The 26,010-nt window shown below is 43.8% G+C and overlaps 2 protein-coding genes across 26 annotated transcripts in view; one reads left to right on the top strand and one right to left on the bottom strand.

Annotated features, from left to right (window-relative positions):
• The window catches only part of UNC5C (unc-5 netrin receptor C), a 398,952-nt gene that overhangs the window by 371,427 nt on the left and 1,515 nt on the right, over window positions 1–26,010 (top strand). For 11 of the 23 annotated variants that reach the window (XR_012158488.1, XR_012158469.1, XR_012158478.1 and 8 more), the window contains 3 exons: window positions 18,855–18,929; window positions 19,687–19,834; window positions 24,688–24,913. The exons of 3 other annotated variants lie outside the window; for them this stretch is intronic. The gene's annotated coding sequence lies outside the window, so the exon portion shown is untranslated. Of the gene's footprint in view, window positions 1–2,314; window positions 2,600–4,390; window positions 5,121–18,854; window positions 18,930–19,686; window positions 19,835–20,097; window positions 20,213–24,687; window positions 24,914–26,010 lie in introns of those variants that run through there. 9 more of the 23 variants (XR_012158471.1, XR_012158468.1, XR_012158485.1 and 6 more) reach the window with 7 other exon arrangements.
• BMPR1B (bone morphogenetic protein receptor type 1B) overlaps window positions 10,157–26,010 on the bottom strand; it is a 356,174-nt gene continuing 340,320 nt past the window's right edge. For all 3 annotated transcript variants that reach the window (XM_073340728.1, XM_073340729.1, XM_073340730.1), the window contains 7 exons: window positions 19,761–19,857; window positions 18,852–18,990; window positions 12,937–13,129; window positions 12,145–12,442; window positions 11,651–11,826; window positions 11,265–11,395; window positions 10,157–11,042 (listed from right to left, as the gene is read on the bottom strand). In XM_073340728.1, the coding sequence (XP_073196829.1) occupies window positions 10,917–11,042; window positions 11,265–11,395; window positions 11,651–11,826; window positions 12,145–12,442; window positions 12,937–13,129; window positions 18,852–18,990; window positions 19,761–19,857 (1,160 nt within the window). In that variant the 3' untranslated portion in view covers window positions 10,157–10,916. The remainder of the gene's footprint in view (window positions 11,043–11,264; window positions 11,396–11,650; window positions 11,827–12,144; window positions 12,443–12,936; window positions 13,130–18,851; window positions 18,991–19,760; window positions 19,858–26,010) is intronic.

Genomic DNA, 26,010 nt, shown 5'->3' with positions numbered 1-26,010 from the left:
CCCTATGCCTGACGGCAGCCCGGGCTCACATGTGTATTTTAGATACGGGTGGTCTTTTGAAGGATTTATTTAAAAAAATATGTCTGAAGATTCAAGCATTTCAGGCTAAAGATGAATCCTAGAATATCAGGGTTGGAAGGGACCTCAGGAGGTCATCTAGTCCAACCCCCTGCTCAAAGCAGGACCAAGCCCCAACTAAATCATCCCTGCCAGGGCTCTGTCAAGCCTGACCTTAAAAACTTCTAAGGAAGGAGATTCCACCAGATTGTGCATCTTGAAAATCTATGCAAGGATTTTTTTAGAGATGTGATTTTATAATCTTCAGCAACACACTAATGAAATAGTTTGAAAGCAAATGTTAGAGTAAGGTCCTGTGGACTAACATGTTCTGAGTAAATATTACAGTAATGCACTACAGTTTTTGTCAGTAATTTCAGAAACTGACAGTATATACCTGAGGGTTGGCAAATGCCTGTTAAATGACTTCATTACCGCTTGAATGGCTCTTTAACAGTTTCAGTGTTGTGCTAATAGGTCTGGCAGGCTGGAAGGCTTTTTCACTCATAAGTACTAGATACCGTTTTTTGGTGTGGGGGGGGAGGGCTGCAGGTGGGAATGTGGGGGGTTGCAGAAGTCAGGGTATGGAGTGTGGGGGGGCTGGGTATGTGTGATGGGGTGCAGCAGTCAGGGAGGGCAGAGGGCGTGTGAGGGGGGGTGCAGAAGTCAGGGCAGGGGGCGGTATGTATAGGGGGAGAGTGTTGCCCAGCCTCTGCTCCGCCCAGCCCCGATTCCACACCCTTCCCCAAGGCCCCTTCCCTGCCCCACCTCCTCCCCCGAGCGCACTGCGGCCCTGTTCCTCCCCCTCCCTCCTGGAGCCCCGGCAAACAGCGGTTTGGTGGCAGGGGAAGCGTTGGGAGGGGCGGGAACATGGTGTGCTCAGGGGAAGAGATGGGTGGGGGGAGGGAGCTTGGCTGCTGGTGGGTGCGGGCGTAGTCTGCAGCAGAAGCCCCAGGAGCCAGCTGGAGCAAGCTTCTGCCCCTGCAGGTGCCCGGCCCTGGGGCCCCCTGTCATTGCGGGGCCCCGTGCCAGGGCACCCTGTGTTTTATGGTAAATCCGCCTCTGTATGCCTAAGGAAGGTCCTGGGTGGTAGACACAGAGACTGGGGGATTGGCTGTGTTCCGGGCAGAAACTTAGTGGAGAAACAGCTCCTTTGGGCTTGGGGTGGGCTGGAGAAGCAGGCTTGGGTTTCGGAGCAACGAAAGGGCCTGGGCGGTTTGAGTCCCTCGGGAAACAGGACTGTGTTTGTCCCCAGTGAATAACTCGGATTGTGCCAGATGGAAATAGCTCAGCACAGTCCCGAGTAACAACAAAGGGGCTACCGTAATGCTGCCAATCGTTCGTACGTCATAACTGCCCCTGCCCTCTGGAGCTACCGTAATGCTGCTTACAATGTGCACTGTAAAAAGGGGAGGCTGTCACTGTAATATTGCTGATAATGTCTACTTCATACTGGGGGCCCCCACCAGGCACAATGGTAATGTGCACTTTGTTCTGGGACAGGAGCTCCGCTACAGGGGCTTCCCCCGGCCCTCTAAAAAAGGGGAGTCCATAGGTGCTATAGTAGTGCTGCTGATAACGTGCACGTCATAATGTCCCCCACCTCCAGGTGCTACTGCAATGTGATGCTGATAATGGGCACGTCATGGGGTCTCCTTCTTAATTTTGGGCCTCTGCATGCTACCATAATACTGCTAATCATGCCAATGCCGTAAGCGGGCCCTGATTTTGGTCGGCGCTACAGTAGCCGTAGCCCACACAACAATGATCCCAAGCGGCCCAGCTGCACTGCCCCCTGGCTGTTGCTGTCCTCCCCCACCCTCTCCCTTTTAACGCTTTCTCTCTCATTGCTGCTCTCAGATCAGCACCCTACGTTCCCGGGGAGTAGGAGTCACATCACCAGACGAGCACAGCCCGCCTGGATGGCATTACTGCTGGAGTCATTAGAGCAGAAAGGGTTCAAGGGTGCAGTGAGGCATCGCTCCCTCAGAAAGCCCAGCAGCTGTTTGCCTCTGGGCTGGATTCTGCTTTTGATTCCTTCTGCGTGATGCCACTTCAGACTGGATATCCCGCACCCCATCTCTCCCCATTGGGTCATTCGACTTTCACGGGGCTCTAATCGGAGCCCCACCCACCGCCGTATAGCTGGGTCTCTCCACGAGCCGTTTAGGGACCCGGGCGCTTTGCTGAATTGTCACAATGTGTTTGGAACCTTGTCGGCATTTCCATAGTTTTGGGGGCGTTTTTTAATTCACAGAAATAATTCTGCACAGAGAGAGACGCCGAGACCAAGACATATCTCCTTCCAGGCAAAGCGGTGTCACATGCCAGAGGAGAGGGCGGCCCCTATTTAAAGGCAAGGGGGTGAGGAGGAGCAAAGACCGGGTTTACTTCAGCAGCGAATGTACCAACCATTTAAGGCCGATATCCCAGAGTGGCTGGCTTCTTGAAGAGGCACCAGGGTCTGGTCTATCCACGATGAACTTTTTAAAGAAGGAGCCCACCTGTAATTAACTGCCCATGTGGCCGGTGGGCAGTGTAGGTAAATTATAGCGTCGAGTGCTTGGCTCTGCTTTGGTTTGTTATGAAATATATAGAAGAGCCCAAATAACCAATATCAGTCAGGTTTATTGCGGAAAGTCAATAATGGCATAGTAAAGGCTGAAAAGTTCAATAAGATTCCACGACAGAAGGCACCCCTGTATTCACACCCAACACACGATTGTAAAAAAATCTTTGTACAAAATACGCCTGCTTGAGGTACCATGTGAGAAGTAAAACTTGCTGGTCATTAATGCACAGTAAAATGTATGTAGCAGCATTATATGTCAAGTAATGAACGTACAAACCCAAAAGACAAGTTGACATCCCAGCCAGGTGTCATCACCTACCAAGCTGCCATTCTCTGGCAAGGAAGCAGGCCAGGAAATTGCAGATGTGATCTTAGTGTAAACAGAATCAGGATGAGCTCCACCCTGACATCTGGTGGTGAGGTGTGGCAAGTTGTGGAAGTTCAGGGGCCGATCTCATTTGCATAGACACACCCACCCCGCCTAGAATGAGGCCATAGCTGCCCAAATGGTCACTTTGGCTGCTGTGGGATCCCCAGTGTCTCTGTTATTGGGGCAGGAAGAATAAATTGTTATTACCCTGATTATGGGAATCAAGGACAGTGGAACTGTACTTGGCCTTTTGTTATGATGGAAGAACTCGCCATCAACTAAGTAGCACTCGCAAGGCAAGGGACACGGGTTCCAAAACTCTGTGAGTTGAGAGACTGGAGACAGATGTTAATATCTGGTGGTGTTGGCCCTTTTGTGAGTGCCCGAAACATCAACTGCATCTTTGTCTCTCTCCATGGTGGAATGTCAGAGCTAATTTTGGGTCTATTAGGAGTTTAGCTATAGGTCCTGAGCTGAATTCGCTTTGGCCTTATGGTGTACCAGCACTAAGGCTCCTACTACTACAAGCTGAAATCACTAAAAAGCTAACATTACTAAGAGCTGAAATCACTGAGCACTGTGTTAAGTAGTGGGGAGCCTGAAGATCTAGAGCGGAGTGGATCTGTTCGTCGACTAGCTGGCAGAGCAGAGTGGCTTGTGCAGCGGATCGGAGTGAAGCCCTATGGCTGTGGGGCAGTCAGCTTCAGGTCATGTAAGGTGCCCCTACCCCCACCCCCGCCATGCACCTTTTCACCCAGACTGGGGAGTAAAACTCTGCAGATGAACTTTTAAACTCGGGCTGGCCTTTTGGATTGTTGGACTTTTTTTGGACTTCGGGTGATTTCTGGATTGCTGGACTCAAGAGACGTTTGGGTTGTGGGACTCAAGAATCCGAGGGAAAGGACTTGGCCCAATTTGCTGGGGTGGGTGTTTGCTCATGGTTGATGAACCCTAGTTGTGGTGTTTTCCCAATTTAATGCTGATGTCGTTTACCTCATGTTATTAAAGACTGTCTGCTACACCGAGACTCTGTGCTTGCGAGAGGGAAAATATTGCCTCTTTGAGGCACCCAGGGGTGTGTGTAAGATTTTCCCAGGTCACTGGGGGGGGCTTGAGCCTGTTTTGCATCTGCTTTGATGAGAAGGAACCCCTGTGTACTGAACCCAGCCCTTGCTGCTATCAACTCGGCCTGGCAGAAGGGTTACATTAGCAAATGATGGTATGAAACCTCTCCCGCACCGGACTCTGTGTCTCCTTGCTCTCAGCTGGAAAGAGCTTTTAACCAGGGGTCACGCTCAGGAAAATGGTTTTCCAAGGGTGACTGAGTTATAAAAAAGAGGCTAAAACATCTCAGGTTCTCTCTTCTTGTCCATCTCTCTCTTTCACCTAAGAGAACAAAAGAAAACAGCCGTGGGACCTCGGGAGCAGATCCTGTCCTGGAACTTGGTTGGCAAAGCTACTGAAAACCTGTGGTAAGAATTTCATCTTGAACCATGTCTAGTTTAAGTTGAGTACTAGGAAGTGTTTTATGTTTGTCTTGTTACCATTTCTGACTATAACTTGTACTTTCTGAAAATCTCTTTCTTTGTAGTTCAATGAACTTGCTTTGTTCTTTCATCACAATTCATCCAGTATTGTGAATCGGGCGGGGAACTCTATTTAAGGTATTGTAGCTCGATGCCCTCGCAGAGGCAATGGACCGAATATATCTGGACAGTGCGGAACAGACATTTCTGCAGGGAAATCCAGGACCGGGAGTGCATCAGGGTCACTGCGCACATAGTAATCGATGCTGCCGGAAGCCAGAGCGTGGCTGGTGGTCGCTAATGGGCCGCCGGGGTCAGAATTGCCGGATCGGGGCTGTGGTGATACGCAGACGCTCAGGGTGTGACCTGTAAGCCATGTGGCTGTTTGTGAGCAGCCCAGCTCGGGAGCCACAGCAGCAAGGCACCCCACGTTGCAGAGGAGGTCGTGACACGGCCACTCACCGATCCGGATCGCACCCCAAAATGTCTCAGACACCAGTTTCCGGAAAGCCGTCTCATGTGCCGTTGTATTTCACACTAGCAGCATTTGTAAGATGATTTTACAAGTTATAAAACTCTTCACATGTCACTAAAATCCAGCCCATCGGTTTGTCCCAGTTCTTCAGCTTGTTGTAAACCTTTCATTCTCCTTGTTTTGGATACTAGCATTCTAGGTACTGGCCCCAGAAGGACTTCTGTAACTTGTCCTGGGGCAAAATACAAACATATTTGGATTTTTTGACAAGTGACCTATCTGCTTATATCACAAACCAGGCAGTACTATCGCGGCATGTTGCAGAATATGAGAACGTAGCTTACCTCGGCGCTCAGACCGTCCTGCTTTCTGCTTACAATGCAGAGCCATCCCAGGGTGGCCGCCGCAATCCACCTCCTGAGACCAGGGGCTTATTTGTCTGATGGGTTAATAAAGGGGTCGGTGACTAGTCACCAATCGCCGGGTTGACTCATTGCTGCCGCTTTGTTGCCTGTGACACAAGAGTATTGTAATGGTAACTGGCAAGGGGGTGCGGAGGCGGGGTTACAAAAATCTCCTGAGTCTGCTATGAACATTCTGGTTTTTCCAAAGAATTTCAGGTGAAAGCGGTGGACATGCTACTCATTAATATTGTTGTGAAATGGTGCACAGATACTATATAAGGAGTTAGGTATATATCCTGAAAATCTGTGTTTAAACTCTGCAAAGTGTATCTCTCTGTTGGGATGCAACTGTAGCATTGTAAAATAGCAGAATGCATGCCTGTTTAAATACAAAGAGATGCGAAGTCAACAGAAAAGGAGCATGCAGGCGAAAACAAGCCCTGGGGGATTATCCTGCCTCAGAGTAAAGAGACACCGCCTTCACCCTGCACCTGGGAAGCGAACGGACAGCGTGGGTCGCAGTTAGCCTCGGTTGAAAAAGCTGCAGAGGATTTTGGGTGAGAGAAACGTCTTCAGCCACGAGGTTAACCTGCGAGTTTAATTAAGTGTCTAGAAAGTGGTTGTTTAGGTCATGACTTGTTTCCAAACAACTGGTTTCAGAGTAACAGCCGTGTTAGTCTGTATTCGCAAAAAGAAAAGGAGTACTTGTGGCACCTTAGAGACTAACCAATTTATTTGAGCATGAGCTTTCGTGAGCTACAGCTCACTTCATCGGATGCATACCGTGGAAACTGCAGCAGACTTTATATACACACAGAGAATATGAAACAATACCTCCTCCCACCCCACTGTCCTGCTGGTAATAGCTTATCTAAAGTGATCATCAGGTTGGGCCATTTCCAGCACAAATCCAGGTTTTCTCACCCTCCACCCCCCCACACAAATTCACTCTCCTGCTGGGGATAGCCCATCCAAAGTGACAACTCTTTACACAATGTGCATGATAATCAAGTTGGGCCATTTCCTGCACAAATCCAGGTTCTCTCACCCCCTCACCCCCCTCCCAAAAACCACACACACAAACTCACTATCCTGCTGGTAATAGCTCATCCAAAGTGACCACTCTTCCTACAATGTGCATGATAATCAAGGTGGGCCATTTCCAGCACAAATCCAGGTTTTCTCTCACACACACACCCCCAACCCCCATACACACACAAACTCACTCTCCTGCTGGTAATAGCTCATCCAAACTGACCACTCTCCAAGTTTAAATCCAAGTTAAACCAGAACATCTGGGGGGGGGGTAGGAAAAAACAAGGGGAAATAGGCTACCTTGCATAATGACTTAGCCACTCCCAGTCTCTATTTAAGCCTAAATTAATAGTATCCAATTTGCAAATGAATTCCAATTCAGCAGTTTCTCGCTGGAGTCTGGATTTGAAGTTTTTTTGTTTTAAGATAGCGACCTTCATGTCTGTGATTGCGTGACCAGAGAGATTGAAGTGTTCTCCGACTGGTTTATGAATGTTATAATTCTTGACATCTGATTTGTATCCATTTATTCTTTTACGTAGAGACTGTCCAGTTTGACCAATGTACATGGCAGAGGGGCATTGCTGGCACATGATGGCATATATCACATTGGTGGATGTGCAGGTGAACGAGCCTCTGATAGTGTGGCTGATGTTATTAGGCCCTGTGATGGTGTCCCCTGAATAGATATGTGGGCACAATTGGCAACGGGCTTTGTTGCAAGGATAAGTTCCTGGGTTAGTGGTTCTGTTGTGTGGTATGTGGTTGTTGGTGAGTATTTGCTTCAGGTTGCGGGGCTGTCTGTAGGCAAGGACTGGCCTGTCTCCCAAGATTTGTGAGAGTGTTGGGTCATCCTTTAGGATAGGTTGTAGATCCTTAATAATGCGTTGGAGGGGTTTTAGTTGGGGGCTGAAGGTGACGGCTAGTGGCGTTCTGTTATTTTCTTTGTTAGGCCTGTCCTGTAGTAGGTAACTTCTGGGAACTCTTCTGGCTCTATCCATCTGTTTCTTTACTTCCGCAGGTGGGTATTGTAGTTGTAAGAAAGCTTGACAGAGATCTTGTAGGTGTTTGTCTCTGTCTGAGGGGTTGGAGCAAATGCGGTTGTATCGCAGAGCTTGGCTGTAGACGATGGATCGTGTGGTGTGGTCAGGGTGAAAGCTGGAGGCATGCAGGTAGGAATAGCGGTCAGTAGGTTTCCGGTATAGGGTGGTGTTTGTGACCATTGTTTATTAGCACTGTAGTGTCCAGGAAGTGGATCTCTTGTGTGGACTGGACCAGGCTGAGGTTGATGGTGGGATGGAAATTGTTGAAATCCTGGTGGAATTCCTCAAGGGCTTCTTTTCCATGGGTCCAGATGATGAAGATGTCATCAATATAGCGCAAGTAGAGTAGGGGCTTTAGGGGACGAGAGCTGAGGAAGCATTGTTCTAAATCAGCCATAAAAATGTTGGCATACTGTGGGGCCATGCGGGTACCCATAGCAGTGCCGCTGATCTGAAGGTATACATTGTCCCCAAATGTGAAATAGTTATGGGTAAGGACAAAGTCACAAAGTTCAGCCACCAGGTTAGCCGTGACATTATCGGGGATAGTGTTCCTGACGGCTTGTAGTCCATCTTTGTGTGGAATGTTGGTGTAGAGGGCTTCTACATCCATAGTGGCCAGGATGGTGTTACCAGGAAGATCACCGATGGATTGAAGTTTCCTCAGGAAGTCAGTGGTGTCTCGAAGGTAGCTGGGAGTGCTGGTAGCGTAGGGCCTGAGGAGGGAGTCTACATAGCCAGACAATCCTGCTGTCAGGGTGCCAATGCCTGAGATGATGGGGCGCCCAGGATTTCCAGGTTTATGGATCTTGGGTAGTAGACAGAATATCCCAGGTCGGGGTTCCAGGGGTGTGTCTGTGCGGATTTGATCTTGTGCTTCTTCAGGAAGTTTCTTGAGCAAATGCTGTAGTTGCTTTTGGGGGTGAGGGGGATGTGAGAACCTGGATTTGTGCAGGAAATGGCCCAACTTGATTATCATGCACATTGTGTAAAGAGTTGTCACTTTGGATGGGCTATCCCCAGCAGGAGAGTGAATTTGTGTGGGGGGGTGGAGGGTGAGAAAACCTGGATTTGTGCTGGAAATGGCCCACCTGATGATCACTTTAGATAAGCTATTACTAGCAGGACAGTGGGGTGGGAGGAGGTATTGTTTCATATTCTCTGTGTGTATATAAAGTCTGCTGCAGTTTCCACGGCATGCATCCGATGAAGTGAGCTGTAGCTCACGAAAGCTCATGCTCAAATAAATTGGTTAGTCTCTAAGGTGCCATAAGTACTCCTTTTCTTTTTCCAAACAACTGTTCTTTGATAATAAATGCATTCTCCTTTTCACTAATCTCGGTGCCTGCGGTTAAGCCAAGTGCGGGTCCTGAGTTATATCTTACAAACCGGTATGTCCTGTTGATTTGGGAAGGTGTTCAGGGGCAGGCACAGGCTGGGCACTGCAGTGGGTGTGTGAACCTAGATCTTAGAATCATAGAATATCAGGGTTGGAAGGGTCCCCAGAAGGTCATCTGGTCCAACCCCCTGCTCAAAGCAGGACCAATTCCCAGTTAAATCATCCCAGCCAGGGCTTTGTCTTTGCCTTTGCTGGACTCTCTCCAATTTATCCACATCCTTCTTGTAGTGTGGGGCCCAAAACTGGACACAGTACTCCAGATGAGGCCTCACCAATGTCGAATAGAGGGGAACGAGCCCGTCCCTCGATCTGCTCGCTATGCCCCTACTTATACATCCCAAAATGCCATTGGCCTTCTTGGCAACAAGGGCACACTGCTGACTCATATCCAGCTTCTCGTCCACTGTCACCCCCTAGGTCTTCCCAGCAAGCGGCTCCAGGCTCCAAGAGGCGTGAGGGGGCCCTGGGCAGGTTCCTGTCCCAGGAGAAACTGAATGAGCCCAGCTCTGGGCGTGTAATACAATACCCTAACTGTTCTGCACATTGTGGTGTCACATCAAGGGGAAGGCAGCTGGGGGAGGGAGGGGGTGTAAAAAAACGGTGACAGAGGGTTGGTTATTGCTGGCCTGAATCCTCTGCCCCATCTGCTGCTGCTTCCTCTCTGGTTATTTCAGAGTCAGCTTTTGGTGCAGTGATTCGGTGTCGCTGCCTCAAGGAGTAATGGAGTCACGCGGGTGGGGGGGGGGCAATCTGCTCTCCGCTGGGGAAAGCGAGCTGCCCTGTTGCTGGTGCCGCCACCCGCCACCCCCGCTCCGCCCCCAAAGCGGGCTGGGCATGCGCATTTGGGAACAGCGTCCTCATTGGCTGGGGACGCTACCAATCGGGAGGCGCAAGGCGGGGCTACAAAGCAGGAAGCGGCGACCGCTCCAGCGTCGGGAGCAGGGAAGAGGCTCGAGCGGCGCGTGTCCGGCTGCCGGGCCTCGGAGAGACCCCGGGCCGCTCCCTGCGCTGCACGCCCCCGATAACGGTAAGAGACGGAACCTTTCTCGCCCCCCATGGGGGGAGCCGGGCGGTGTCAGCGGGCCGGGCCGGGCTGGGCTGGGCCGGCAGAGCGGGGGGGGATACTCCCAGGGAAGTTAGTTAGTGACAGACCGAGCCCCGTAAAGTCTCAGGAAGCAGAGCCCGGATGAGCCCTGGCGTCTTTGTAACGGACGCCTTCTAGCACAAAATGACTTGGTAGAAAGAACCAACCACGAATGTAAGAATGGGGTTCTTCAGTGTGTCCTCCCACACGTTAGGTGTCTCGAAATTTTGCATTTTATTTGGGGAATGTTAAAACAACAATACACAGTTTGAACAAATACAACATAACCATTTGTTCCCAGTAGTATTTACAGGTTTCCTAATCTTCAAAAGAAATTTTCCATCTTTATGTACACGCTCTTCCCATGTAATATCAATCACTGACTACACGGGAGGTGGGTGTCAAAAGTTTTCATAAATAAATGTTTCAGTTCTGGATGTATATGTTTATGACCTACCAACTTTTAGCAGTTTCACTCACCAGTGGTTTCTCTGATAAATGAAAGGCTGTTAAGACAAACCAAACTGGTTCAATAAGTCTTTATTTTTCAGTGAAAATTCAGCCTAATCCAAGAACCATTGGCTTCTGTTTAAGGCCATTAATGTCACAGCCACACCTCAATATTTTTGTTGGAGTGCAAATATTTTTATAAATGAAAAGTCACTTTACTTCAAACTTCAGGCACAGTTTCTTAATGTAACAATATATAGGTCTTTAGTTCTAACCATAAGTTTCATTTTCATAAAATTTAAAACAGTAATCTTCTTTTAAACAATCAAAAAATAATGGGCTTTCACAGAAAGCAAGCAACATACATAATCTTGAACCAGTTACTGAAATGGTATTTCCCCTCCCCCTGCAAACAGGGAGCAGATAGTGAAGGCTTTGCTTCCGATGATCATCAAGGGAAAGTCAGTTTTTAAGGGCTTTCACCAGACAAGAGATCTTGAATCAGAGTTTAATGTCCTGTGACTCTGACATTTTTGCAAGTGTTTTCTTTACTCGCAGGGCTGTGAGGCGAGAAGCAGGGTTGTGAGCCCAACACTCTGTCATGAGTTTTCCCATTTGTCTTAGGCACTGTGGAAAGGACAGAAAACATAAAAAAGGATAGGCGATGCAACAAATAGATATATCTATCTGACCTCGGTATTACTTATCAAGCCTTTTCCCTATTCTTTGGAGAAGTTTTAATGGGCGGTTTGGCTTTTCTGTATTACCCTTAACATCATAGTATTGCAAAACAGTGCAGTTTGGTAACATAATAAAAAAATGCTTGCTTTATTTTAAAGGACTTCTTACCTCATCACTGCTCCATCTATTGGGGAATGAAGGACGGAGCTTCTTGATGCACACAACTTCCCGCATGTCCTCATAGGAGGGGTCAGTGGGCACAAGATCATAGTATGGAAGCTGGTATTCTTCAACTATTCCTGAAAGAAACATTTTCCAGATGGATCATAACTGCAGGATAAAAGGATGTCTGCACTGTATCAACTACACCCTCTTATAGACACGATCCATGCAAGCTATTCTGTACTATTATCTATATTATGGGGGCGCAAATTTATATTTTTAATAATACCATCCTAGGAAATGTGGGAAAAGTCTAAAACAGCAATGGGAGGGGCTCTCCCCCAAGGTTAGTTTATTGCAACCGCAACCAAATGAACATGTTTGTCATTTACCTCCTGACACACCTCTCCTTGCTACCTCCCAAAGGATGAGTCCAAAACTGTACATATCAGCCATGATATACGACTGGAAGTGATTCCTATTCAGGCTTTCATCCAGCACCTCAGGAGGCATATAGCGCTTTGTTCCTACCCGGGTGTTTGGTGGTATGTCCACCTCATTTGTATCACTAAAAGAAAAAAAGGATCAAACATACATAACTTGTGGCACCTTAGAAACGAAGTGAGCTACAGCTCACTTCTAAAGAGCAATAAATGGTTGGCTCTAATACATGCGCTGAATTTGATTTGTAGGAAATGAAACAAAAAGCAGCACAACCAGCGTACTTTTCAATACATCCCAATTAATTAGTTACATGGGCAGATTATTTGTTGGATCACAAATTTAACACCCTGCCCCCCATCCCGGTCTCTGGTCTTTCATTTCAGCATGCAGTAATATACAACTATAAACTCAGGGTTGTGACACACAGAAATTTGTTACTCACCTAATAAATTTAACTGCCAAGCCCAGGTCTGCTATACAGCAGGTTCCATTCTTTTTCACGAGAATGTTCTTACTTTTCAGATCACGGTGGGCAATAGCTGGTTTGCCTTGAGTACTGAAGATCTCAGTATGCAAATGGCACAAGCCACTAACTGAGGAATAGGCCAGTTTTAGCATGGCTTTTGTATCCAAGGTAGTGGATTTCAGATAATCATACAGGGAGCCATTCTCATGGTAGTCTGTGATAAGATACAGTTGGGTCCAAGACCCTGTACCTTTAATGTCTGCAGCAATGAACCCTGTGGGAGGGGGGAAATATTTTCAGATTAATATTTTTCAGGGCTCTTGAACACCACACACTTAAAAATGTGGATTATACTACCTGAAAAAAAGTCTGCAACAATTACTCCGAGTGATTATATGGCTATATTAAGAACAGCCCCTGCTAAAATTTATCAATGCTTTCTGTCTAATCCCCAGATTAAGGGTTAAACTTGCGCAAGGGGCAAGGTCTGCTCAGTTCTTGGTCACTCCAGGGATGAGACATACTTCCCGGCATAGTGTGGCCCAGCATCGCCCCCTACAGAAAGCTCTGCTACATGGTGTCATTTTTTAAAAAACCCCAGACGCAGGTGGGAGAAACAGCTGTATGGTTGTTGGGGATTACAGCCTCCCAAATCCAGTTACTCTCTATCTGCAGGGAGACCCTTAAAATGATTTTGCATGAAGAAAAGGACATCAGCAAATACAAAGTTATTAGTGAGAATAACGAAGAAACATTTCACTCGCTTACCCAAAATGTTTTCATGCCTCATCAGGACAGTCTGATAGATTTCTGTCTCTCTGAACCAGCTGGCCTCCTCAGTGGTGAAGAACACTTTTACAGCTACCTTTTCTCCACGCCACTTTCCCATCCAAACTTCTCCATAGCGACCTTTCCCTATCTGCTTCACCATCTGAATCTGCTTTGCTATAGTCCTTTGGACCTGTTAAATCCCAAGAAATATAGTTTAAATATACTCCCCAACACGTGTGTTTCATCTCTCTTTGTCTGTCTCCTTCTCGCATGCTAAAACATAGGAACCCTCGCACAAAGAGCTGGAATGCACGGGCCTCGCACAGAGTTGGGGGAGATGGAATCTCCCGCTGCTTCCCAGAGGATGGAGTAGTAGCGCGGGCACTCTGGTAGTCTGGCCACACCTACAACCACACATGACTTTATGCCAGTGGATCAGCATAGGCATAGATCTACCTGACAGTTTCAAACATAGGAGCTTAAAGTCAGGATCCTAAATCCATGTTTAGGATCCCCAACAGAGCTGACCAAAAAACCCAAATTAGCATCCTAGGAAACGTTAATGCTAAATGAAAAGTTCTGGAAAAAAAATCAATTTGGAATGCAGCATTTGGATATTTCCAAACTGAAACAAAATATATTGATGAGTAGGCCATAGGGGAGACACTGGTGCGTCATGGAAGATACAGTCCAACCAGGGAGTCTAGCCCTTAGGCAAATGGAAAAATTTCAGCAACATCAACATTTTCCAGTGGAAACCACATTGACTTTTGAAAAAACAGGGACAGAAAATTCCCAACCAGCTCTAGGAACTGCCCTGATTTTTCAAAATGCTGTGTACCCAGCAGCTCTCGTTGACTTTAACAGGAGACAATAGAAGATGCTCAGCGCCTTTAAGAATCAGAGCTGGGATTTTCAGACGTGTCAGCCCCCAACAACGAGTGAAGTTTACTGAGTCTCTCTCAAAAATCCTACCCCGTTTTTTAATTATGAGCCCATATATGGATTTGGGAGCCGAATTCTGGGCTCCTATTTGTAAAAATGTCAGCCACAAGTTTTTAGTTAGTTTGCTAAAATGCAGGCGTTAGGAAGCCTGAGTGGCTACAAACGTATCATTATTATTCATAGAGTATTTTTCCCCAAAACATTAATTTAGGAGCACAGCGTAAAATCTGTGTTTATGCACTGACATCAGTTTCGTCAAGTAGCTTCACTCTGAATAAAAGCTAGATTCAAAGCACCTGCTGACATATACCAGAAGTTTCGCACAGCCGACAGCACCGCAGAGTAATTTCTGATGAGGATGACAGATCAGACACAGAGTTAAGGAAGACTGACCGCTCATACACTCAACAACTAAACCTGTTATGACTAAAAAATCCACCTTGGGCGATTACAGACTAACTTACCCTCTTGGGAATGAGACATGTCTGGAGGCTATATATTCCGAACAATTCACAGAAGAAAACTAGAGTAAAAGTTGTGATCCAGCCTACAAATACATGAATGTTCACAGCTCTATTTCCCAGTCACAAGACAGTACAATAGAATATTGAAATGGCAACCGCTCGTGCCTCAGTATTACCTGTTCAAGCCTGAGTGGAAACGTTCTGGCTTTTGTAGGAAATATTTTAAAACAAACAAAATTTTGTAATTGAGTCCAGTGCAGTTGCATCTTTCTGCACCAGGCGTTATATTTAAATATTAAAGTATAGATTTTGCCTTCGCCCATGTAAAACTCTCATGAAATTCAATGCACTCAAATAGCAGTGTTATCTGAATGCTTAATGAGTTACATTAATTCAATGTCCTCCCAAAACATTCTGATAAACAAGGCTGCTAAAAAAAAATATTCAAAACTGGATTTCAAAAACAATTTGCTACGCTTTCATTTTCTCCGAAACTGACCGCAATTCAGTGCAAGCTGTCACATTCCTTATGAACACAGACCAGGTCTGAAACGGTTCAGCTCCAGTCTGAATGCATGTCAAACCTGTCAGGTGAGGTCTGTTTTTGTTTATGTTAAACTATGATGTTTAAACTATTTTTAAATGGAAAAAATAACCGAACCTGTGTAACAACAGCTCTGCAAGTTCCTTCTCTGATTTGCATATAAATGGAAGCTGAATTTTTACAGACTGAATATGTATTATCACACTATCCGATGGTGGCTTCAGTGCAGTTATTTTGATTTACACCAGTGCGAGCCAAGAACAGAAATTGAGCTTAAGTTGTTTTTAAACTGGTTTATTCTCCTTTATACTTTGAAGTAGTGACTGAACAGTTCTATTACACTGGAATTTTTCTTTCACATTTTGTAATATAATTTTAGTGTTGTTGCTTTCCAATTTTCCTACTTTAAAGAATATATCCTGAAAAATAATGGAATTATATCGTATAACTTAATTTGTGTAAATATATGTAATGGCATCATAAAGCACATGCAATTGCCATATTTAATGATGAAAAGTTCCTGATTAAATTATATTAAGAAAATGAAAATCACATTTCTGTTATGAGTTTTCAAAAGGCGGAATACTACATGGAAGACCTTAAGTTGGTTTCTTCCTACTAGAGCTGGTCAAACTATTGTGTTCAGTTTATTTTATTTCATGCATTTAGTTCTTTTTCTGTTCATAAATGGCTTGTGATGTTTAAAAATATGCATATTATTCTAAATTGTTTGACAAACAGATTTTACAAACATTTTTGTGTTAGGGATTGATTGTAAACTGTTCACAGTGAACAATCCATTCAGTTTTCAATATTTGTGTTTTTCTACACAAACATTGACACTGATCAGCTAAGGAAACGGGACATTTTGCTTCTCTTCTCTGACAGGATGAGCTAAATATTTACATACTACTTCCGCTGTTGCTTGAATAGAATTTTGTTTTGTCACAAAAGCGGTTTTGCGTCTTGAATGAAAACATCTCGGCGAAAGGCACAAAACTTGCTGTTTGTAAAATTCATACCAAGTTTTGGTCACACGAATGTTTGTGACCAGAGCTGTGATGCGTTCAATCAAAAACCAACAAGTATTTATACATGTACTGATAAAAATGTACGAGTAAGATTAATTGAATGTCCTGTGTCTATTGTGGCAAACTCCACGAGCTATTGAAACAGCTCTACCTTCGTATACCTTGAAAATGGCTTGGTTCTGTGCTTTTGGCCCTGGTTTTGCAGCTTCTCGGAGGCCCACTGAGGTAAATGGAGCTCTGCCTGGAGGCAGAGATTTGCCTGTGTAACCCAGCTTGCAGGGTAGGAACCTTTATTTACAAGTTTTTAAAACGCTTCAGCAGGGCTTAGAAGTTGAATGGCAACATTCAACCTGCAGCAAACTTTTATGCTAGAGATACAATCACCTAAAAAAGGCACCCAACAGCTCACAGTGGTTTCTCACAGCAACATTTACACTACCTTAAATATATGGGCTTGACTAAGAGCCACCATATAATTATGAATAATACAAGTAAATCTGAGAGAGAAAATGAACAAGGTTCAATGTCAGAGGAACGATAGTATCTTGGTTAAGGTTTGGCTTTGTTGTAACCTTTGTATCCGATATAATAAGCGAGCTACAAAAGAAAGACAATATTGTTTATCAGAAACTGACATTTTACAAGTTCTGCAAAAAAAAAATGGTTTGCTTTCTCTGAAACAACTTTAAATGTTTTCTATTGAAACAAATAATAAAAAAGCTGGACATAAACACTTTTAAAATGAAGGATAGTGTTTTTCACCAGACATCATTGTACGTATTTGTTACAGGCATGGGCGTCCCCTCTTGGACAATAAGTATCAATCCATGCACTTCTAAGCTGCCTATTGCTGTGATAACTATCTGACAAACATATCTTATTGTGTTTACCATAGCAAAAGCTTTAGGGCTGCAATGCAACTTCCCCATCGTGAACCTGTTTTCACAGTCTTACAATTGTCTTAGAAAATCACTGGTTGCGGTAAAAGTTTGAGGAAAACCTGTTTATGACTTTTTAGTTAGGCAATGGGGCAGGAAGAAGTGAGGAATATTTCTTGATTTATAAAAGAAATTACAGGCAGGGCAAACAGAGCCCCAGCAGCTGAATTCTATGCGCTCTCAGCAGCAGATCCTGCAATCTGCTGAAGAGAGTGGGGCTCACGCTGCCAATGGGATCAAAGGACCTAGACAGTTTGACAGTTAACCCACCCTACCTATGCCGTTTAAAAAAACAACAACAAAACTTAGGGAGGTGGGTAAAAACACATTTGGAAAAACCATATTGCTCCAACCAGCTCTACTTTTTCTCCTTTTAGTTCTGTCATTAAAAGCCTTAGGAAACTAAGTGCAAAAATCTACATTAAGGCTGTGTTAAGGCTATGGAGTATACGGTAATATTCTGTGTCCTGATTCGAAATGTAGCAGCCCATCTGCTTAACAATCTGGGTTGCTGTGAACGCATTCAACCCAGTACTCTGCTCTCTGCACTGGATCCCCAATGAATGTAGAATCCAGTTTACAGTCTATGGCCTGTTTTCCTACTGCCTCCATGGAAATGCCTTTGGCTACCTGAGAGATTGACCCTCTCATGCAATGGCTATGATCTCCCTTGACAGCTGTGTTTCACTGGAACAACGAAACTGCCGGTCAATACAGAGAGGTTTGTGAGAACAGCAGACTGAGCTTTCGCAGGAGCTGGAGCTACACAATGGTGCTCATGCTCACACCCGGAAAGAATAACTCGGGACCTCACCACTTTTGGAATCAACTGCAAAGCTCATTCTGCTGCTTATCTGTCTGTCAATGGTCATGTTGACATTTGGAAAACCATCTGTGTTTCAAAACATAACATATTTTAATTAATATGATTTTAAACAGGACTTCGCAGCTACTAGAGACTGGACAAGTTGTATTTAAAAGCAAGTTAGTTGGTTGTGGTCAATCCTAAACTCCCTCCCTAGTTTCAACACATTGTAAAACATGACCTACACTCTTGGTCTAGACGTGGCCAATAAGTTAATACAAATGTGAACAAATTGAGCTATTCTCATTTAGGCAGTGAAAGAAGAAAGAAAGAGCAACCATTATTGTTATTTCTATCTTTAAGTAATTGGAAGTTGCTCAGATACTACGGCGATGCATGCTTTATATGGAGGTAGACAGGAGCGATGTATAACTTCTCAGCTATGCATTTGGAAAATGACAAGAAAAGAAATGAATCGTTTTAAAAGGTAGTTTTTAAAATAAGTATCTTGAGTCTTCTGCGATGCCAGGAAGTGCAGGAGGTCCCAGGTTGTCAGGTTATCAGAAAACTAAAACACAGATGAATGGAAAAGCCATGAGCTTTACTCTGAAATCTAAACCTTCTCGCTGAAACGGAGCCTTCTTTAGTACATTGGGTCTCGGTCACAGTTACATTTGAGACAACTTATACATGTTATACTCTATTCAATTGGCATACCTTTAACCTACAAGACTTTTGTAGCGCAAAATACAGTGATTCTACTCTCAGTTTTTTAATGCTAAATGAAGCCAAGGTGTAAAAGGATTCCACGTAACCATCCTGTCTCTAAAAATAATGTAACTGTGTTTATAAAAAGCACCACATCTAAGCTTGTAGGCCGTATTCTGATCTCATTTACACTGGTGTAAATCCAGATAAATCCCACTGAAGTCTATGGGGTTAATCCGGATTTATGTTGGTGTTCCTGAGATCAGATGCAGATCCTGGTACGTGAAATAAAGAGCTCTGATTCTTAAGTATTTATTCTCCAACTGATATCCTCGTCATTTCTGCAGACAGACAACCAGAACCTAATTCTTCCTACACATACTAACATAATTCCTATAAATCCCCTTGAATTTTTATGCTGGGGGTGTCTTTGCCTTACAGAGTTATGTGTGTATCTAAATTACATTCCTTTCTTACCAGCAGAGGGAGCCCAGACCCACTTCCTGAGCTCTGAGACTGTTCAATCAAGTCTTTCAGGGATTCCCCTGGAGGAATGTAAGTCTCATCCTGTTCAAGTCCAATGCTGTAACGAGGTCTGCTTTCTTGCCTTTTATGCCTACGATTTTAGTGAAAATTAAATTAGTCGACAGTACAATGAGGAAGGCATGCTATGTAGAAAACGCTGCTCACATTTAACTTTTAGTCATGCACAAGTTCCTGTACGTGCTAGCCTCGTCGACGACTATTTTCTGATCTGGTCGCAACATTAGAACGCTTTAGGTCTACAGAAGGGGCTGACTATCATCTTGCTGGGGAATCCAGCATAATTTTGCATAGCCAAGTACCAACTTTAAACCTCTAATTCAGAGAATAGTCCTAAAAACAGAGATGCAGTAAATACCTCACCTTTTTGTTATGGATGTTTTGGATCTTTTCTGACCAAAGAAAGGCATTTTTACAAATTTGCCTATGCTTGCTGAATCTATCTCCCTCTTTGGGTATAGTTTGTGAATTTGTGTGCACTGTGTTAATAGGCTTATGAGCTTTACTTTATTTACTATACAGTGTCTTTACACCATTGTTTTCTTTCATTTTCACTGAATACTATTTTGTGTTATTTCCTACTGGAAAGCTTTTTAGGATATACTTTCTATGAAGGATGCTATACAAAAGACCAACTATATTGTAGGGCATTATATCAAAGTCTTTCTGATTTTAACATTAGCAAAATATACAAATTTTCCCTATAATAAAAATAAAGGTTTTTTTAATTGTTCCCCAATTCCCTCCTGTTATTTTTTTAATTTTACAGTTCATAAGCCGGGGTGGGGGTGTGATGTTGGGAAGAAATGTGAAGCAGACGAAGCTTAAATACTTCCGGCTTACCTGAAGTAACAGAATATGATGATAAGTACCAGGAGTATACTGCAAACAGTCACTGAGATCAGCAAGGCCTTATGGTGAATGTTTCCTTCAACAAAATCTGGTTTAAAAAATAAAAAAGCTCTGTACAATGGCTGTATTTTTGTCTTAGAATACAAAAATACTCTCTAATACCTGAGATGCCTTTCACGTTAGGTTGGGTGTAAAATGCATTCTGCCTTCCTGAATTTAGTTTCACATGTAAAAAGACATACAAGAATTTATAAATCTATTAAGCAACAGAATTGTCCCCTTTCTTTTCGACTTGTGTAACATTGTGTAATGTATCACTTGATTTCAGAGCCATTTTATGTGCTCCTTCTTCAGCCCTCATCCAACGGGGCAAACGTAGCACACGGAACAGCAATCGAGGGCCTGACTGACCTGCAGTCTTTACTCAGACAAAGATCTCACTGGTAACCCTGGCGCTTTTGACTGTGTTTGCAAGGGAGTATTTTAGCCCTTCATGACCACTAGCCCCCCACCCCCTCAAACCTGGGATTTATAATAGTCCTGTATCTTACATATCTTGTCAGCTAGGACACAGACTAGTTTGGTGCCTCTATCTTAATTAACATTTATTAATTTAAGAAAACTATGAGAGTCTTAACAAAAGCAATTAATATACCCAAGTTGTGTCTATCCTAGCAGAGAAGACATACAAGGGATGTCTAATCCCTGCTAGGGCATAGAGCTAAAGTCCTTAAAGTTATATTTACATCACTGTAAGGATCGCTGTCTCTCTCTCTCTCACAGCACTTTAGCAGAAAAAAATATTTGTTTTTGATTCTTGCACTTGTAGAAAAATGTGTCATTGCAGATGAGCCGTTCTTTAAAACCGCTTGAAAATGCAATATTACCAAGCAATATGTAAGAATTGTGACGCTATAAAAATAACTGAAAAGTTTGGATAAATCCTGGCACGCCATACCCATTTTCTGCTTTAAAATTTAGCTGTCGTCTCCCAATTTGCATCCTCATTTCAGACACATATTCTCATGCTGAAAACTGAAGAAATCCTGCACCATCTTCTTTTAAAACGACAAAGTCTCAAAACTGTGATACTTTAGCACGCTCCCCATCCCCAGTCTGGTGTTCACTCTCATGCAGATAAGGATGAGGTTTTCGGAAGCCTTCACCGTCTGATTGTCTTGCATCTTCCACACAAATGCTGAACATGCAGTAAACTGTGAGAATTCTATCCTTATCGACTCATCCTGGAATAACACTATTATGTTTCAGATTTGCTCGGGTAATGAGACAAGGAGGATCCGAGGGGAATCTTGGCTTACTGTCACGCACTTCTATTTTAAAGATCCAGTTCCCTCTCCCAGCTTTGCTTCCAAGTATTTCCTTCCCTCCCCTTCCCATCATGAACAGGGATTACTGAGCATTATCTGCCTTGTGAGCACATTGGTCATGTTTTAACCTGACATTATCTGCTCCTGGAGCATTAACAATGTAAACATTCAAGACGTGGCCATTGTCTTTGAAAGGAGACACTGACACAGGGCCTATCGGGAAAACACTAGAGCACATCATTCTCATCAGAGCAGCAGATTTCTACCTGGACCGTCACTCTGAGCGTGCCGGGAGCTGAAACCGAGAACCCACTGGGAAGTCCGGTTCTCTCTGTGAAAGAGGGGGCGGTTCAGGGGAGCCAAGGTTCTATTTCATCGTTTATTAGCAGTCGATGTTCTCCAGTCATTTCCCTCTGAAATGTGTGGTTTGTAACAGTTTAAGGTGTCACTGCCTATTAGCCCAGGAGAGGCTAAGCAGAGTCTGCAGACTATAGGGGGAGAATTCTTCAGACTCTGGAGAATATGGAAATTCGTTTGCAGCAAGGGGTTTCTCGTTTCATAGAACAGGTGACAATAAAAACTGGGCTGGCGGTTTTTGTGCTTCTCTAGCAAAAGTGTTGAGTGCCACACATACAGGGCTCAGTTCTGATCTTGCTTACACCAGAGTAAACCAAGAAGTGACCCTATTCAGGTAAATGAAGTTACACCCATCAGAAACTGTAATGAGATCACAATTATGTTTCCTCTTCTTTAGTATTCTTAATGGATTATGTGTGTGTGTATAAAAATTGAATCGAATAAAGAACACTGACGATGATTCTGCAAAGAAGAGTGGCTAGCATTCTACAAACTGTGGCCAACACTTCCAAACTTGGTTACCCAAAGTCAGGCACCTACAATCCCTATTTAGGCCCTTGCATAAAAGTGCTGAGCGTCCTCAACTTCTACAGAAGTTAAAAGGAGCGGCAAGTGCTCTGCACCTCTTAAAATAAGGCGCCCAACTTTAGGAAGACACACTTGAAAATGCTGATTTACATTTTTTCTGTGATCAAAGGCATTTGTGTGGGAGGAAAAAATATCCCAGAAAGCACTTAAAGAAAAAAGGGAATCTCGGTGTGAAAGATAAGTTCTGCATTTTAGCCTATAAAATTGAGGGAGGCTGGACTAGTTACAGCTATGAAGGTAATTACCTTAGATCAGAAGGTTGTCTTTACAACAACACTACACACAACTTTATTAAAGATGCACCTGCCACACAGTAGGCATGACATTGGCCCTAATAAGAAAGGAAGGCAAAACATCTTTCTTGAGTCCTTTTTATGTTTACCAACATGTTATGCAAGGCAATAATGATGGTGAATGAGTGAGTTATCAGCCCAGAATTCAGACATGTTTTCAAATAACTTTGGAGGGATTTAGCTTGTTTGCTCATTTGGGGGTTTTGGAAACTTATACTCATCAAAATGTAGAGAAAAATGCCCAGAATTCTTTATTTTTAAATGTCAGAGAGTAATCAGCAATGGCTCTCTGTCAAACTGGGAAGACACGTCTAGCGATGTCCCACGGGGGTCAGTTCTGGGTCTGATATATTTTCATTAATGAGTTGGATAATGAAGTGGGGAGTACGCTTATAACATTTGTGAATGACACCAAGCTGGGATGGGATGCAAGCATTTTGGAGGGCACGATCAGAATTCAAAACAACCCTGACATATTGGAGATTTGTTCTGGGGAAGAGGAAAGCAAAACAAAAAAAAAGAGGAAATTCAATAAAGACAAGTGCAAAGTACTTCACTTCGGAAGGAAAAATCTAATGCACAACTGCAAATTGAGGAATAACTGGCTATATAAGGATCCTGCTAAAAAGGATCTGGGGTTACTGTGGATCAGAAATTAAATATGCGTCAATAATGTGGTGCAGTTGTGAAACAGCCTAATGTCATTTTGGGGTGTATATAAGATGTGGGAGGTAATTGTCCCGCTCTGCTCGGCACTGGTGAGGCCTCAGCTGGAGTACTGTGTCCAATTCTGGGTGCCACACTTAAGGAAAGATGCGGACAAACTGCAGAGAGAGCAACAAGAATGATAGAAGTTTTAGAAAACCTGACCTAGGAGTAAAGGTTAAAAAAACTGGGCCTATTTAATCTTGAAAAAAGACGACTAAGGGGAGACCTCCAAACAGTCTTCAAATATGTTAAGGGCTCTTAAAAAGAGGACAGTGATCATTGTTCTCTGTGTCCGCTGAAAGTAGGGCAAGTGATGAGCTCTATCTGCAGCAAGGGAGATTTAGGTTAGATATTAGGAAAACATTTCTAACTATAAGGGTAGTGAAGCTCTGAAACTGCCTTCCAAGACAGGATGTGGAATCTCCCTCACTGAAGGTTTTTAAGAACAGGTTGGACAAACACCTGTCAAGGATGATCTTGGTTTACTTGGTCCTGCCTTAGCACAGGAGGCATCTCACAAGGTCCCTTCCAGCCCTATATTTCTATGTAGGCTGGTGAAAAGTGCCAGACTAACTTCCCCTGGACACTGAAGTCCTCCCTTTGTCCACAGAACAAGTGCTGCATACAAAGCAGCCATGCAAACTTCTCCTTCTGCCTCAGTGCAAACCTGGTGGGGCTATTTCCTGAGGCTGGCAGAGGGGAAGGTGGTTCAGTCTTCAAACTTACTCAATCCCTGGCCTCTCAGCTGCAATTGAAAAGGGTGCCAATTTGCACTAATTTTTGTGATATGGGAACTGGACTTAGACCCAGTGCTTCCTAATGTTTTGTAAGTTATCAACTGCAGCCAAGCCAAGCTATGAGGTTAGAAAATAAGCAGGATTTTATTATTTTTTTAGAAGACCGCAGTGAGTTATTATGTGAGGGATACATAATAAACAAGCAATACATTAGTGAAGCTCTTCTATTTACTGTGGCTGAATGCGAGTTTTAGCCATTGTCCAATGCCCAGCATGCAAGGAGTATACGTTATAAGAAAACACAGTGATGTTATTTCTAGACACCACACAGGGGTATCAGGGGTGTCTTCAGTATAGGGAGGGAGAGATGATAAGAGAAGGAAACAAGTTAGAAAACAATTTCTTCAGCAAATATCTTCAATAAGACTCAAGACCCTTTCAGATAGTCTTAGTTGCTTCCCTCCAGCCCCATCACTTGTTCAACTCACTTTGTCATGTACGGCACTCTGCTGAAATGTGTAGTTAAAACTCAGCAAAATGGGTTTCGGGTGGAGTCGGCATATCAAATGCACAGAAGATTCAGTTGCCTCCCCAGTTTCTTCCCATTCACAGTATTCATATTATCTGGGTAAAAACGGCAGTGAAACCTGAGGCTTGTGTGCACACATCAGACCCCATCCTCATTCCTCCAATCATTCCCGGGCCCATTCATCACTAGCTCTACAGGCAGGGAGCCAGACATGGTGGCACCACCACTTCTGCTTATAAAGGCTTTAAATCAGTAAAGACATATTTGTTCTCATCTGCTTTCAGTCTGCACTTTCACTGGGCTTTCCAGTAATATTTTTATTGTTTAAAAGAAAGGTGTCCTTTCAGACTCTATTATTCTTCTCATTTCCTTAATAAGGCGGCTGCATGACTGGCAAGGGGACTCCAGGTTATCTCCAGGGTATTTTTATTCTACTCGGACTGCAGGATGCGCCTGAACACTGTCCAGAAATGGATTTAGCGGCTGTTGTGTTTTTCCTTCCTGCTTGACAGAAAGATCGTTCTCTGGCTTGATTAATTTTAATTCTTCTGTCTGCTTCGTTCTGTTCATGGCTACAGAGTGAGTTCCTTCCAGGAACTGCCAGGTATAGAGAAACATTTTCAGAACACAAGTTGCACGCATCTGTAGATGATAATTCTGTGCATGGGTTAATTTCTAGTTAGCAACCTTTGACCTACGGCTGAAGGACCTCCCCAGACCCCAGTTTCCCCTGAGACATGTCCTTGGTCAAAAGCTCCTGATCAGGAGCTAACTTTTTTGTATGTTTTCAAATACCAAACGATATACATTTTCCCAACAAATCCAGCAGTTTTTGTTTCAACAAGTCCATTTTTAATTTTACTTATTTATTTTAACACCACTGTTTATGTTAAATCCTGATAATAATTCGGAGAGTCACAGCACCACATTTAAAAACAATCCCAGACAGGAAGAATGACTATTAACCAAGCACTCGTCAACTGTTATATATTAGCTGCATGTTCTTGGATATGGCTAGCGGGAGAATTCACAGTCTAAATTGCTGCCCCTTTGGTGAGTGTTCGTATTGTAACAGAGCAGTGGCAAGCTTCCCTGGCTTCTGGTACCAAGAATCACAGCTGACCGTACAGCTTTCAAAAAGGGGCTGACTTTCATGCTATTCCACAGCTCCAGACCATAGAGCCACATTGTCAGAAGCAGGCTCTAAAATTACAGCCACAATTTGCTGTCTAGCTACTCGTGTTGGAGGAATTACGTTAAATGAACATACTGCCATTTGTTTGTCAAATAACAAATTAAACAACTAGTTTTGCAGTACTCAAGCAGCTCAAAAGCTATTCATCTAACAATATATTCAAAAATATTCTCTCTGCTATTTGGTGTTTATTCATCTTAGCTATCTGTGACCTAAGTACTTAAGTGTCCTCTGCCCCCGCAAAAAAAAAAAAAAAAGGAAGAAAATTTGGCATTAGCAAAAGAGCTTGAGATTTGCATAAACAGTAGATAGATGTCTGACTATGCTAACTACCTGATTTTTACATTTCCATCCAGGTTAGGCTGGAATGGAAAATGTAATATAAAACCAAGGAGAGAGACAAGTTAGAACAAGGTTGCTCCATTTTGAATCTGCAGGGCTTAATTCAACCAGCACGTGGGGGGGAAATCATGGACTTGATTTTCCAAAATAAAATTATATTATTC

Source organism: Lepidochelys kempii, chromosome 4 (genome assembly GCF_965140265.1).
Source record: "Lepidochelys kempii isolate rLepKem1 chromosome 4, rLepKem1.hap2, whole genome shotgun sequence".
Taxonomy (NCBI): Eukaryota; Metazoa; Chordata; order Testudines; family Cheloniidae; genus Lepidochelys; species Lepidochelys kempii.
Note: the sequence above shows the minus strand (reverse complement) of the source record. Positions and strands in the feature narration are given on the sequence as shown.